General features: G+C 41.1%; 1 protein-coding gene across 4 annotated transcripts in view; it reads left to right on the top strand.

Annotated features, from left to right (window-relative positions):
• The first annotated feature begins 5953 nt into the window (after positions 1 to 5953).
• The window catches only part of BEST3 (bestrophin 3), a 39622-nt gene continuing 31828 nt past the window's right edge, over positions 5954 to 13747 (top strand). The window contains exons 1-3 of one of the 4 annotated variants that reach the window (XM_069975078.1): positions 5954 to 6135; positions 6645 to 6691; positions 9988 to 10157. In XM_069975078.1, coding sequence (XP_069831179.1) covers positions 10006 to 10157 — 152 coding nt within the window. In that variant the 5' untranslated portion in view covers positions 5954 to 6135; positions 6645 to 6691; positions 9988 to 10005. Of the gene's footprint in view, positions 6136 to 6644; positions 6692 to 9987; positions 10158 to 13747 lie in introns of those variants that run through there. The other 3 variants (XM_069975088.1, XM_069975069.1, XM_069975098.1) reach the window with 3 other exon arrangements.

Below are 13747 nucleotides of genomic sequence, written 5' to 3'. Positions count from 1 at the left end.
GCGTGTTGTGTGGTGTTACAGGTAGAGAATACAGCGTGCTGTGTGGTGTTACAGGTAGAGAATACAGCGTGCTGTGTGGTGTTACAGCTAGAGAATACAGCGTGTTGTGTGGTGTTACAGGTAGAGAATACAGCGTGCTGTGTGGTGTTACAGTTAGAGAATACAGCGTGCTGTGTGGTGTTACAGGTAGAGAATACAGCGTGCTCTATAGCGTTACAGGTAGAGAATACAGTGTGCTGTGTGGTGTTACAGGTAGAGAATACAGCGTGCTCTATAGCGTTACAGGTAGAGAATACAGCGTGCTGTGTGGTGTTACAGGTAGAGAATACAGCGTGTTGTGTGGTGTTACAGGTAGAGAATACAGCGTGTTGTGTGGTGTTACAGGTAGAGAATACAGCGTGTTGTGTGGTGTTACAGGTAGAGAATACAGCGTGCTGTGTGGTGTTACAGTTAGAGAATACAGCGTGCTGTGTGGTGTTACAGTTAGAGAATACAGCGTGCTGTGTGGTGTTACAGGTAGAGAATACAGCGTGCTGTGTGGTGTTACAGGTAGAGAATACAGCGTGCTGTGTGGTGTTACAGGTAGAGAATACAGCGTGCTGTGTGGTGTTACAGGTAGAGAATACAGCGTGCTGTGTGGTGTTACAGGTAGAGAATACAGCGTGCTGTGTGGTGTTACAGGTAGAGAATACAGTGTGCTGTGTGGTGTTACAGGTAGAGAATACAGCGTGCTGTGTGGTGTTACAGGTAGAGAATACAGCGTGCTGTGTGTTGTTACAGGTAGAGAATACAGCGTGCTGTGTGGTGTTATAGGTAGAGAATACAGCGTGCTCTATAGCGTTACAGGTAGAGAATACAGCGTGCTGTGTGGTGTTACAGGTAGAGAATACAGTGTGCTGTGTGGTGTAACAGGTAGAGAATACAGCGTGTTGTGTGGTGTTACAGGTAGAGAATACAGTGTGCTGTGTGGTGTTACAGGTAGAGAATACAGCGTGCTCTATAGCGTTACAGGTAGAGAATACAGCGTGCTGTGTGGTGTTACAGGTAGAGAATACAGTGTGCTGTGTGGTGTTACAGGTAGTAACTGTGTGCTGTGTGAGGGGGGGAACACAATGAAATGATAAAGTACTGCAAATAATTCAGTAACACCGTGAAACTGCAATGTGTGAACACAGCCTAGATGTTCTGCAACAGTTTTGGGTGGGGAATGGGCAGGGTGGAGGACTGTGATGAACAGCTGAGGGAAAGCATTGCATTCTGGAACCTGTAGTACTGTGTACAACTGCTCAACCAGATAGTACAGCCACACATTACAGAACTAAGAATCACAAAACTAATGGATTTTTGGTAGTTTCAAAACTAGGTTAGACCGGTAAGCAAGCAAGTAAGTGAACAGAGAATTTCCAAGACTGACCCCATCCTGCCACCTGAACACAGATATCTCCACATGACTTCCATACAGTTCTTGCAGACATCAGGATCAGTAAAAAGACTCACCAGTGTGGGCTCCTTACAACTGTGTCACCATCAGGAGCTGCAATAGAGTGATCTGTAATGGGGGGGGAACACAGCAGCTGCCAGGAAACCTTCAAATACCACAGAGATGATCTTTATAGGACGATCCTCATTCTTGTTCCTGAACAGGAAAAAAGAACTCAGGAGTTTGATGGTGCATACACTTTTAGGCTGGGTTCACACTATGTATATTTGAGGCTGTATTTGGTCCTCATGTCAGGTCCTCATAGCAACCAAAACCAGGAGTGGATTGAAAACACAGAAAGGATCTGTTCACACAATGTTGAAATTGAGTGGATGGCCGCCATATAACAGTAAATAACGGCCATTATTTCAATACCACAGCCGTTGTTTTAAAATAACAGCAAATATTTGCCATTAAATGATGGCCATCCACTCAATTACAACATTATGTGAACAGAGCCTTTCTGTGTTTTCAATCCACTCCTGGTTTTGGTTGCTATACAGCCTCACAAATACAGCCTCAAATATACATAGTGTGAACCCAGCCTTAAAGAGTTTGGAAGGTCCAGTTTTCCATCCAGGGCAGAAGCTGCTGAATGTGTTGGCACTATATAAATAAAATTATGAATATTAGAGTTTCTCAAACACATAATAAATGTAATGCCAGCCATGAAGACCAGGATATTGGTATATATTAAGAATTGTGTATGTATATGATGTATTATAGAGGGGTTTGTTATATGACCTGATGAAGGCATCCACCTCCGAAACGCATTGTCACTTGAATAAAATTGGAGAATACATTACAACTACTCATTCTGAAGTGCATTCTTTGGCTGCATCAGCACTGGGACTGGAAGGAGGAAATCTGCTCGATATACACTCTTCAATGACCTGAGGAAATCAAAGGGAGACTCCTGTCCAGTGCACTAGCTGGCCCAGACCAAAATCCAACATATGCTGACAAGTGCAACATAGTCACATAGTTAGTACGGTTGAAAAAAGACATGTCCATCAAGTTCAACCAAGGAGGGGATGGATGTAGGGAATGGGGAGGGATGATGGGTAGGTTCTATACATATGCATTTATGTTATTTTGGTCTAAGAACTTGTCTAGGCCGGTTTTGAAGCCGTTTACTGTTTTTGCTGTAACCAGACCCTGAGGTAGACTTCCACAGATTCACCAATCTCATGGTAAAGAAGGCTTGTCGCCTCCAGAGATTGAACCTTCTTTTTCTCCAGGCGGAGGCAGTGCCCCCTTGTCTTGAGGGGATTTTACCTGAAACATCTTTTCCCCATATTTCTTGTAGGGGCCATTTATATGTTTAAATAAATTAATCATATCTTCCCTTAAACGTCTCGAGACTTAAAGGGGTATTTCCCCCTCCCCAAATTATTTTTGCACTAATGCATTGCCCACCCATAGCTTTCCATCTTTCCAGTATAAAGTTATTATGGATTCTGCACAGTTTTGCTGTTATCTAGATGCATTCACCTCCACTGAATGCATAAAATCATCAAATCTCAATCCAACCCGGCACCACTCCCTGCTCCTGGCCCCCACCCTCTGTGTCGGGATCACGTGTCCCCTCCGTCTCTTCAATGGGCTGGGTTAGCGCTTGTAACCCAGTCCACTAAAGTAAAGGACACTGAGACAGTGACAGCTGCTGCTGATCACTGTCTCCCCCTCTGACAACAGCCACCCACCCCACCGTGTGTAACCCCCATTCCCCCACTGTGTGCTCGCCCCGGAGCCCACCCACTCTGAACCCTGTACCGCCCCATCCGGAGTGTACACACACTCTGTTAAACATCTCCGGCCCCCACCCCCACGAGATCTCTCGGTGGTCGCTCAATATCGGACACACACCCCCCCACAGCTCACCCACGCACACACACTCAGTGCAACACCCATCCCCCCCCCCCCGCATCTCACCTGGTGGCAGCCTGTCACCCTTCCCCCCTCTGCAGAGCCCCCCCCCCCCCCCCCCCGCAGCTCACCCGGGCACAGCACAGTAGAGGCGCGCCTCCCCTACCCCCCCCCCCGGCGCATTTGACCCGGTGTTCGCCTGCGGCACCCAACAACCGACTCCCCCCCCCCCCAAACCATCATCACCCTCTTAGCTCTGCATCATCACCATCTCAGCTCTGCATCATCACCATCTCTGGTACACCATTATCACCATCTCAGCTCTGCTACACCATCATCACATCTCAGCTCTGTATTTAAACAGAATCTGTCAGCTGCTATTCACATTCTAAACTGCTGACACTGTTAGCTCTTAGGCCAAGGCGACACATGGTATTGTTCATATAAACATCTGTGCTTCCACAATGTAGTGACTGACTGTAAAAAAAAATAATAAACTTTATACATACTGTACCTGTCCATGCTCCGTAGTGTTCTTCTCGCTTCTGCCTGTTCCCCCGAAGCCACCACTAAAAATTTTGCGTCTGTCTCTGAAGTGACAGGCCGCTCAACCAATCACTGGTTGCGGCGCTCTCCAGTCTCAACCAGTGATTGGCAATGGGTCCTGTCAATTCAGAGACCATCTCAGAAATTCCAGTGGCAGCTGCATGGAGCGAGCAGATCGAGGAGCACAGTGGGGAGCGTGGACAGGATGTAAAAGTTGATTTTACACTTAAGGCAAGGGCTGCACAGACATCATTAACAATTTCCATGATTATCAAGCTGTGTAATAGGCTCATTTAGTCATTGGTCGGTGTACTACGACCCAAAGGGTGCCAGACGTCAATGAGTTTCACTTGCTATAAGTCATCTCAGAACAAATAATTTTGCAACATGTGGAACCAATCAGAGCTCAGCTATAAGTACATCTTTATTATTTTCTATACTATTTTTATCACAGAGCAATGGACAACCGGCAGATAAATATATTTAAACTAGTTGAAAGGCAGCGATCATTGCTGATCTTCACTTGTTTGCATTCTTGCACGTCCATGTCGGGGCCTGTAAAAGAACCCTTAGGCTGCATTCACACGTTCCATGTTCCACACGGAGCACGAACAGGGAATGTCTATAACAAACTCCTCCCCCCCCCCCGCCCGGGCAGCATCTGTACAGATATGCGCCGCGCTGTAATCATTCAGCCGTGCGGCACTGTCTTACAGCGCGGTGCATATCTGTACAGTTCCCCCGCTCCCAGCATCTTATCACAGATGCTGTGCGGAACACGGAATGTGTGAATGCAGCCTTAGGTTAGGGTCACATTTCATTTTTGTTTCTGTTTAACATATACTTAAAGGAGAAGTCAGGCAAAAATTTTTATTAAAGTTTTGTATTGCCCCCCTAAAAGTTATACAAAGCACCAATACATACTTATTATGGGAAATACACATAAAGAAGGAGATTTATCAAAGATGGTGTAAAGTGAAACTGGCTCTACCTCAGATTCTACCTTTCATTCTTCACAGACTCTTTGGAAAATGAAAGGTGGGATCTGGTTGCTAGGGGCAACAGCCAGTTTTACTTTACACCATCTTTGTTAAATCTCCCCCAAAGTGCTTTTTTTCGTGCACTTACTACTGCATCAAGGCTTCACTTCCTGGATAAAATGGTGATGTCACGACCCCACTCCCAGAGCTGTGCAGGCTGTGGCTGATGGAGAGGATGATGGCAGAGGGATGCTCAGTGTCCCTCCAGTGCCCTGTGTCCCTCAGTGTCCCCCTGCCATCATCCTCTCCAGCAGCCACAGCCCGCACAGCTCTAGGAGTCGGGTCGTGACATCACCATGTTATCCAGGAAGTGAAGCCTTGATGCAGTAGTAAGTGCAGAGAAAAAAGCACTTTATAAGCATTTCCTGTAATAAGTCTATATTGGTGATTTGTATAACTTTAAGGGTGCAATACAATATTTCAATAAAAAATTTCACTGGACTTCTCCTTTAAAAACTATACGGATGGTAAAAACAGATGCTGCTATATGCCATACTGCAGAATTTGTGTCCCATTAATTTTTTTTTTTTTTTTGTAATGGCTTTTTTTCTTTTTTTTATGTACACATTAATGTGGTTCACCTTGTTTTTCTGTACATAAAAAATAAACATATGAAAACAGTAAAACGAATGGAAAAATGCAGTGTGAACCTAGCCTTACTGTAAGACAGCTTGCCAAATCCTCTATATTTTTTTTTTTATCAGCCATTTGTATTCTACAATTTGTATTCTACAAAATGATCTTTGTACTTCCAGACAGTCAATAAACTTAAACAACCACTCAGATTCCTTTGCAACGTGCTTCTTAGGGAACACACTGCACAGAATGAATATCTGTGAGGTTTTAGTGACATCTAGATGTCTCCATAGATTCACTTAGTCAATAGTGTTCTTTAAATGGCAGGTGTGTGTATATATAAATATAGACTAAGAGCGCAAGATCAGCAGCTGCTGGCTGTTTTCATGCCACTGAACAGCCTGTGATGTAACGGACAGAGTGTATGTTGGCACAAACAGGCTACAAGTGGAAAGGACTCCCTTCCCTGCTGTGCTCATCAGGCTGGTCTCCAGGGACTCTTCACTACTCCTTGAGGAGAGACACCATTATCAGCAGCAGGCAGCTGGGACTGTACCAGTTCAGAAATTCACAATCCTTTACCAAAACAACTCACTGAGGACATTGCTCTGATTTTCATATCAGGTTGGTCACTTCTCTGTACCTTAGATTTTTTTTTAAGAAAATAAATACTGTCTTTCCTAACAAGTAATGCCATTTGAACTTCTTGTCCTTTGTACTCATTCTATATTTTTAAATGATTAACATTACATACTTATATGATACATTCATTGACTCCAGTCTATTTTTATGCTATTCACCATCAGTACAATCCAGCCCTAACAAACCGGTAGAATACCTTATCCCAGGAAAATGCTAAATATAATGAAAAGTGGCTTAAAGGAAGATCTTAGATGACAACTACAGGGACTAAATATAATTCCCCAAAATATTTCTTGACTATTCTTAAACCATGCACTAATAGAAGCCCGCACACATTGGTCTCTGGTAAAAGGGAAATAACTTGTTTGCCAGACTATAACCTTCAAGAAGCCAACTTGACCTTTCTGTAGCAGGAACATTTTTTCAAGTGCAATTTAATATCTGTAATAGAACTAACATAACAAATTGAGTAAACCATTTTCTATTTGTAGTACAAATAGGTGAAACAAACAAGAGAAGAACCCCCTTGGTATACCAGGTGATAAAAAGCACACTTTTATGAGAAATAAGTCTATTTATTGTTTTCTCTATTAGCTGCTACCAATTTATTCACATTGTCCTGTTTTTAATGTATGGGGTGGCTAATAATCCACTGTGTCGGTAGAGGTTTAACTATTTTAATACACATTTGTCTTTAAAAGAGTTAAAAGGTTCTTTTAAGGGTCCCTTTTAGAAAGTGTTGTGTGTATACTACAGAATGATTCTTTTTAGAATTAAAGGGGTTGCCTGGGCAAGGGATTTTTTTATATGGCCCAGGTTACATTGAAAATAAAAAGAGGTATACTTACCTGTCCTGTTCTCCTGCCACTGCCAGATTCCTAAGCCCCTAGTTTCCACCATGGTAACCTTTTTTATTAGTTCAAGTGATATGCCATATGGACCAAAAATGCCTGCAAAGTGGCTGAATTAACAGGGTAGAGATCAGCTGCATTTCCTGTGGGCACAGCATATCACTAAAACTAGTAAAGAGGACCGGAAGATGGGCTGGGCTCTCAGAAAGCCAGCAGCAGTGCGGGAGTGAGCTTGGTAAGCATATTGCTTTGTTATTTTCAGTGCAGACCTGCTATATATTAAAGAGAAAAAAAAAACATCTCCTTTAAGCTACCCTGTCTGTACCTGTTGGGTATTAAAATATTAGCCCTTTCCCCATTTTTTTCATTACCATACAGCTATTGAATTTTTTCTTAAGTGGCCTAATTGTTTAAAGTTTAAAGGGTCGTCTTAGTCTAGATGCTACAACAATGTGTCCCATGCTGCTGGACAGCTTCAGTACCCAGCGCAGTTAATTTAAGTTTAATTTAAAAGTTAGTTTAATTATGCCAATTCTGAAGGTATATGGCAGTGAATAGGTTAATATTTGCATCACTAGTGGTCTGACACAAAATCAGTTAGTGCCAACATCCATGGTGGCATAGAGTGAATAAGTAGCTAAAATGATCTATGGCATTGGAAGAGTTAGTTTATCTTACCTAGTGTCCAATGGTCATTCACCTCTTTGAACTCCAGGATCATCCTGACTGTAACTTCCAGTTCCCTCTGTGTACTGATCATAGAGATGAATGCAGAGAAGGGATAGAAAGGACTGAAGCTGTAAATATATGGCTGCATTGTTCTCTCTGACTGGGCAGAGTGATTCAGGAGTGCTCTGCCTGATCTCCTAAAGCAGAACTGAAATTCCTAGATTCCTCCAACCTTAATAAAATGTTAGAAGCATTCCTACTATATGGTCTCTGTACCCCATAGCTTGATAATTCCTCTTATTTCACCACTTTGGCTATGATATTTTTTTTTTCTGTAGAGATTCTGAAATAGGCAGTCCTGTCATGTGACACATATTGTAGTACAATAAACAACATTACAAATGATGCCTGACAGTTCACCTCTGGACAGTTTGTGCACTTTAGTTACAACATAGGTTTCTTCAGGACAGTGACATGCCTTATGATCATCACGTCCGTTATAACAATGGCCGCGATTACTACAAAACTGCCTTCTAAGGAATCCCAGACGGAGTGTATACACATAGTATACAGTGAATAGCGGCCACAGAAAACCTGTCAGTGCACACAATGGAGCTCTATTGTGTGCAGCGGGGAATTCAGCGGCAGTGAAGATCATCAGCGGCAGTGATGATCTCTGAAACTGGCCGTTCCGTGACCCGGCCGGTGTCTCTTGCCATGTGAACATGGCTCAAACTGTATCAAACAACACGCTCATCCTGCTAACAATGAACTATATATAGCAGGGCATAGCCAGGGGAAACAGTGCCAGCAGTGGAGTAATACTTTAGGCAATTATTTCTTGTCAACAACGAAAATGTGCTAAATAGAGATGAGCGAACCTGGAGCATGCTCGAGTCCATCCGAACCCGAACTTTCGGCATTTGATCAGCGGTGGCTGCTGAAGTTGGATAAAGCCCTAAGGCTATGTGGAAATCATGGATATAGTCATTGGCTGTATCCATGTGTTCCAGACAACCTTAGAGCTTTATCCAAGTTCAGCAGCCCCAGCTAATCAAATACCGAACGTTCGGGTTCGGATCAACCCGAACCCGGTTCACTCATCTCTAGTGCTAAATAATATAAATTGCACACATACCAATATACATTTGATGAAGATCTTAATATAATTTTAGTAATAACTGGTTACTTCTTTCAGCGGGTAGCGGAATACACCGGCCCATAGAATGGTGTCTATGGAGCCAGCGTAAAGGCGCACGGACAGACAGCGGAATTCCGTGGACATTATCCGCGAGAATTCCTCAGTATGAACCCACCCTAAGGCTGAAGACTGATATTCATATGTACCTCCACTGAAACTACAGATACAGTGGCCTACTCTGTGACAGAGATTACTCTGTCTTTTTTTCATGTGTGCACCCACTTGCGCCATTTTGCATTATACTGCAACATTCACATCACTAATATGATAACCAAGCACTTTAAGGCTATGTTCACACAACATACGGACATCGGTCGCTGTTGCCCTGAAGATAGCATTGAAATCAATGCACAACGGACTGAAAAATTTTGACATGTTATATATGTATATATGTATATTCATGTTATGAATAATTGACATTTTAAGGCCATAACATACAGTGGCCATTGTTCAAAACTCAGTTTGAACTATTGCCGTTATTTGCATTGACTTCAATGCAACACATCTCACATTTCACACATTAAAAAGAATGGCCGTGTTTTAATTCAAAACAATGGCCTTTCTTGTCATAAAATGTACGTTGTGTGAACTTAGCCTAAAGTTGGATAGCTAAGTGTAAAGTAGGTGCGCCAAAAAACTGAAGAAAACACTTAGTAAATACGCAGGGACATCTGATTAAACCCCTTTTCAGGTTTCTAAATGTGCAAAAATCTAGAAAACAACTACATAAACACTTGATGAATCTGTTCAGAACAAGCTAAAGGGGGGCTACAAAAAGTGTTGATCTTTTTCTAAGTAAATGTGGGCCATTGTATGGCACCCTTAGGGGTGAAATAAAAAAGGAGTGTACTTCTGTATACCTCCTATTATATATCGTGATATACAGATTTAAGTACATACAGATTTACCATATTTTATGGCTTCAAAGAGGGAAATGTATCAAGTTTTCCTATGGTAAGATTCTCCTTGTTACTATAAACTACGAATACATTTACCATACGGTATTATCCGGATTTAGCAAGTGCCCCAAACTGTACAGATGAATTCTTTACATTAATTTTATACATATCTGTATTGTATAGCTGCTATACAAAAGTCTATTCTGTATTTCAGGGGAAAAGTAAAAAGAAGATGACGGTCACCTACTCCAGTAAAGTGGCAAATGCCACGTTCTTTGGGTTTCATCGACTACTGCTCAAATGGAGAGGTAGCATTTACAAATTGCTCTACAGAGAGTTTCTATTATTCATGAGTTTATACACCACATTGAGTGTTATATACAGGTATAATATAATTCTTCCTTATAGTTACAAACTAATTGTATATATGGTATATGTATGTTTTATGTTTTTTATTGTTTTTATTTATTTCTTTTTTTACCCAGAATGAGGTGAAAAAGGGGCTTGCATGTAACTTCATTACACCAATGCTTTTTGCATGGTATTCTAGACAGGACTAGAGACTAGAGTAAATTTCAAGTATGTAAAAAAAGGCATTTCTTTGCAGACCATAATCATGCCAAACAATGATCCATATATCATATCAGGGCTGATGTGTCTGTCTTGAATGCGCATAGGAATAAACCTGAAAACCTTCAGGCAGCAACAGCAACAAGAAGATAAATTTTGCAGCATGAGGTCCATAAAAGACTGATCCCTATTGTAGAAATTGGCTAAAATCACAACATGGGTGATTAAAAAAAGTTCACACTAGACGCGTTTCGGCCATGAGGCCTTGATCACAGCATAGTTAAAATCATGACCTTGCTCCTCTTAAATACCTTGGTCTACTTAAGAGGAGCAAGTTCATATGTATGCTGTGATCAAGGCCTCATGGTTGAAACACGTCCAGCGTGAACTTTTTTTTTTTACCACCCACGTTGTGATTTTATCTGGTTTCTACAATAAAGATCAGACTATGTGCTGGAAAACTATGAGTATATTAGGGTTCTTCTCAACCTGAACTCTCTGCATTTGATTATCGTTGGCTGAAGAAGTTGGATTCAACCCTAGGGAGTCACATGCCAAAAGTTCGGGTTTAGACAAAATTGAAAGTACACAAGGTTCACTCATCTCTAGACAGGACACAACATGTCACTAGTCATAATTTCTCTACAGAATAACAATGAGGATGAGTTATCCTAATATACATATATTTTATAGTTATATCTGTGGGTTATATATGGTGAATGAATTCTGAATGGAATGTTTTTCTTACCTTACACTGCCATAGACTACATTGGATACTGTTCATTAAAATACATGCCACATACTACTGGAGATTACCAATATTTGTGTTGTGCAGACTTTGGGGGAGATTTATCAAACATGGTGTAAAGTGAAACTGGCTCAGTTGCCCCTAGCAACCAATCAGATTCCACCTTTCATTTTCCAAAGAGTCTGTAAGGAATGAAAAGTGGAATCTGATTGGTTGCTAGGGGCAACTGAGCCAGTTTCATGCTACACCATGTTTGATAAATCTCCCCCTTTGTGTATCTGTTTTTCATGTACCTTACAGTATACCGACAGTGATTCCATTCTTTCTTTTCTTTCTTGTGTTTTTTTTCAATGCCTTAGTTGCAATACAAAATATTGTTCAGTCACCTCATTAGGGTCAGAGCTTTTCACAGACAGCGCTTCGAATTTACAGCAACCCCATATATGCTGTGAAAGTGAATGCCTCTTCTAAAATACTGCTTATATTTTTCTAAATAAATGCAAGAAACTCATTGATTTACCAGTATATCTATATAGAATTTACAGCTTTATTTGTCTGACACAGAGCACCAGAAGGTACAGGTTTAAAAAGGTGACATGATGGCCGCCTGCAGCCACCACCAGAAGGAGCCAAGAACTAAATGCATACTGGTTTACTGTATACTGGACTCAATGATAACACAGTAAGCTGCTTAGCTTCCTCTAATGGTGCCTGCAAGCAGACAGGATATTGGGGGAGATTTATCAAACATGGTGTAAAGTGAAACTGGCTCAGTTGCCCCTAGCAACCAATCAGATTCCACTTTTCATTCCTCACACACTCATTGGAAAATGAAAGGTGGAATCTGATTGGTTACTAGGGGAAACTGAGCCAGTTTCACTTTACACCATGTTTAATAAATCTCCCCCTATGTCTCTTTTGTAAAAATAAATACGTAATAATTAGAGGTACAGCTACTATAAAGATATGAAATTAATAAACGCTTAGTGGGATTTCAGGGTTATAGTAAAAAAATGTTTTTGTTCTCCAAAGCAACCAATTAAAGCTCTGTTTTCATGTTACCAGAGCTCATTAATAATTGAAAGCTGAGCTGTTATTGGTCGTCTTAGACAACAAAGAACATTGTTTCTAAAACTGCTTGATAAATATCACCCTAAATTCTGAACTTTGTATGGGTGTATTTGATCAGATATTTTTTGATATCATAATACCTTTCCCTATTGATTGCCACATAGATGGTTTGCTTCTGTACAAAGCTAGCTGTTTTTGTTTTGCTTTTCTTGATGCTTTTTATCATTCGCTTTGAATATCATTATACAGTTTGCATAAAGCCGGTGTATAGTTTCCATTAAAAAAACATATTAAAAGGGGCATGTCTCTAGCTATGATCTCAATAGATAGCTAAAAAGATATAATCTAGCAAATAAGCTTATCTGGCCTTTCTATTCTTAAAGGGGTTATCCATAGAAAATATATTTCTTTAAAATCAACTGTTTTCAGAAAGTTATATAGATTTGTAATTTACTTCTGTTTAAAAATCTCAAGTCTTTCCATGCTTATCAGCTGCTGTATGTGCTGCAGGAAATGTTGTTTTCTTTTCAGTCTGACACAGTGCTCTCTGCTGCCACCTCTATCCATGTCAGGAACTGTCCAGAGTAGCAATAAATTTCTATAGAAAACCTCTACTGCTCTGGACAGTTCCTCTCTTGGACAGAGGTGGCAGCAGAGAGCACTGTGTTCGACTGGAAAGAATACACCACTTCCTGCAGGACATATCGGTTGCTGTAAGTATTGAAAGACTTGCAATTTTTAATAGAAGTTACATTACAAATCTATATAACTTTCTAAAACAAGTTGATTTGAAAGAAAGAGATTTTCGCTGGATAACCCCTTTAAGTGTTGCCAAGGGTTTGCATCTTTCTTGAAGGCGCAGACTCTGAAGTCTTGATTGTTAAATTTGACAATTATACCCCACTTTTTAAAGTTTAACATCTGGGATTGCCTCAATTTGTTATGAAATAACACTGGACATAAAACTGTACAAAATGGCTGTAATCTCTAAATAGTTAAAGCAACAATTTTTGTTAAAACCCCATGAGGTAAATCTGAAAGCTTATACTTTAACAACATATGGATGGCCTTTTTTTATATCCATTGTGAGGCCATGTTACACAACGTATGTTTTACATAAATCATGGCCATTGTTGCCGTTGTTGCAATTTGCACATAGTATACTCTCCGACCAGAATTTCATCTGGCCGCACGAAAAACTGACATGTCAGTTCAATGAATAGCGGCCCCAGAGAACCCGTCAGTTCACATAATGGAGCGTGCGGCACCATTGTGTGCATCTGCGAATTGGGATGCGGGCACACATGGATGCACCCACATCCCAATAAATCAGACATAAAGATCATCCGGCTGGTACTGCAGTACAAGCTAGGATGATCTTCTCTGACACCGGCCATTCTATGACCCGACCCAGTGTGTGAACATGGCCTGATGGTGTAAAGCTATGAATACTGGGTCACTGTATAAATACTTCTGGACCCAACTGTATATACAAAAAAAGCCTTGAGAAAGGCGCTCCTATGATGAGCTCCAATACCATTGATTGGGCATCTGTATGCAAACTATAAGGTAATATTAAAGTTGA

This window comes from Dendropsophus ebraccatus, chromosome 1 (assembly GCF_027789765.1).
Source record: "Dendropsophus ebraccatus isolate aDenEbr1 chromosome 1, aDenEbr1.pat, whole genome shotgun sequence".
NCBI lineage: Eukaryota > Metazoa > Chordata > Amphibia > Anura > Hylidae > Dendropsophus > Dendropsophus ebraccatus.
Note: the sequence above shows the minus strand (reverse complement) of the source record. Positions and strands in the feature narration are given on the sequence as shown.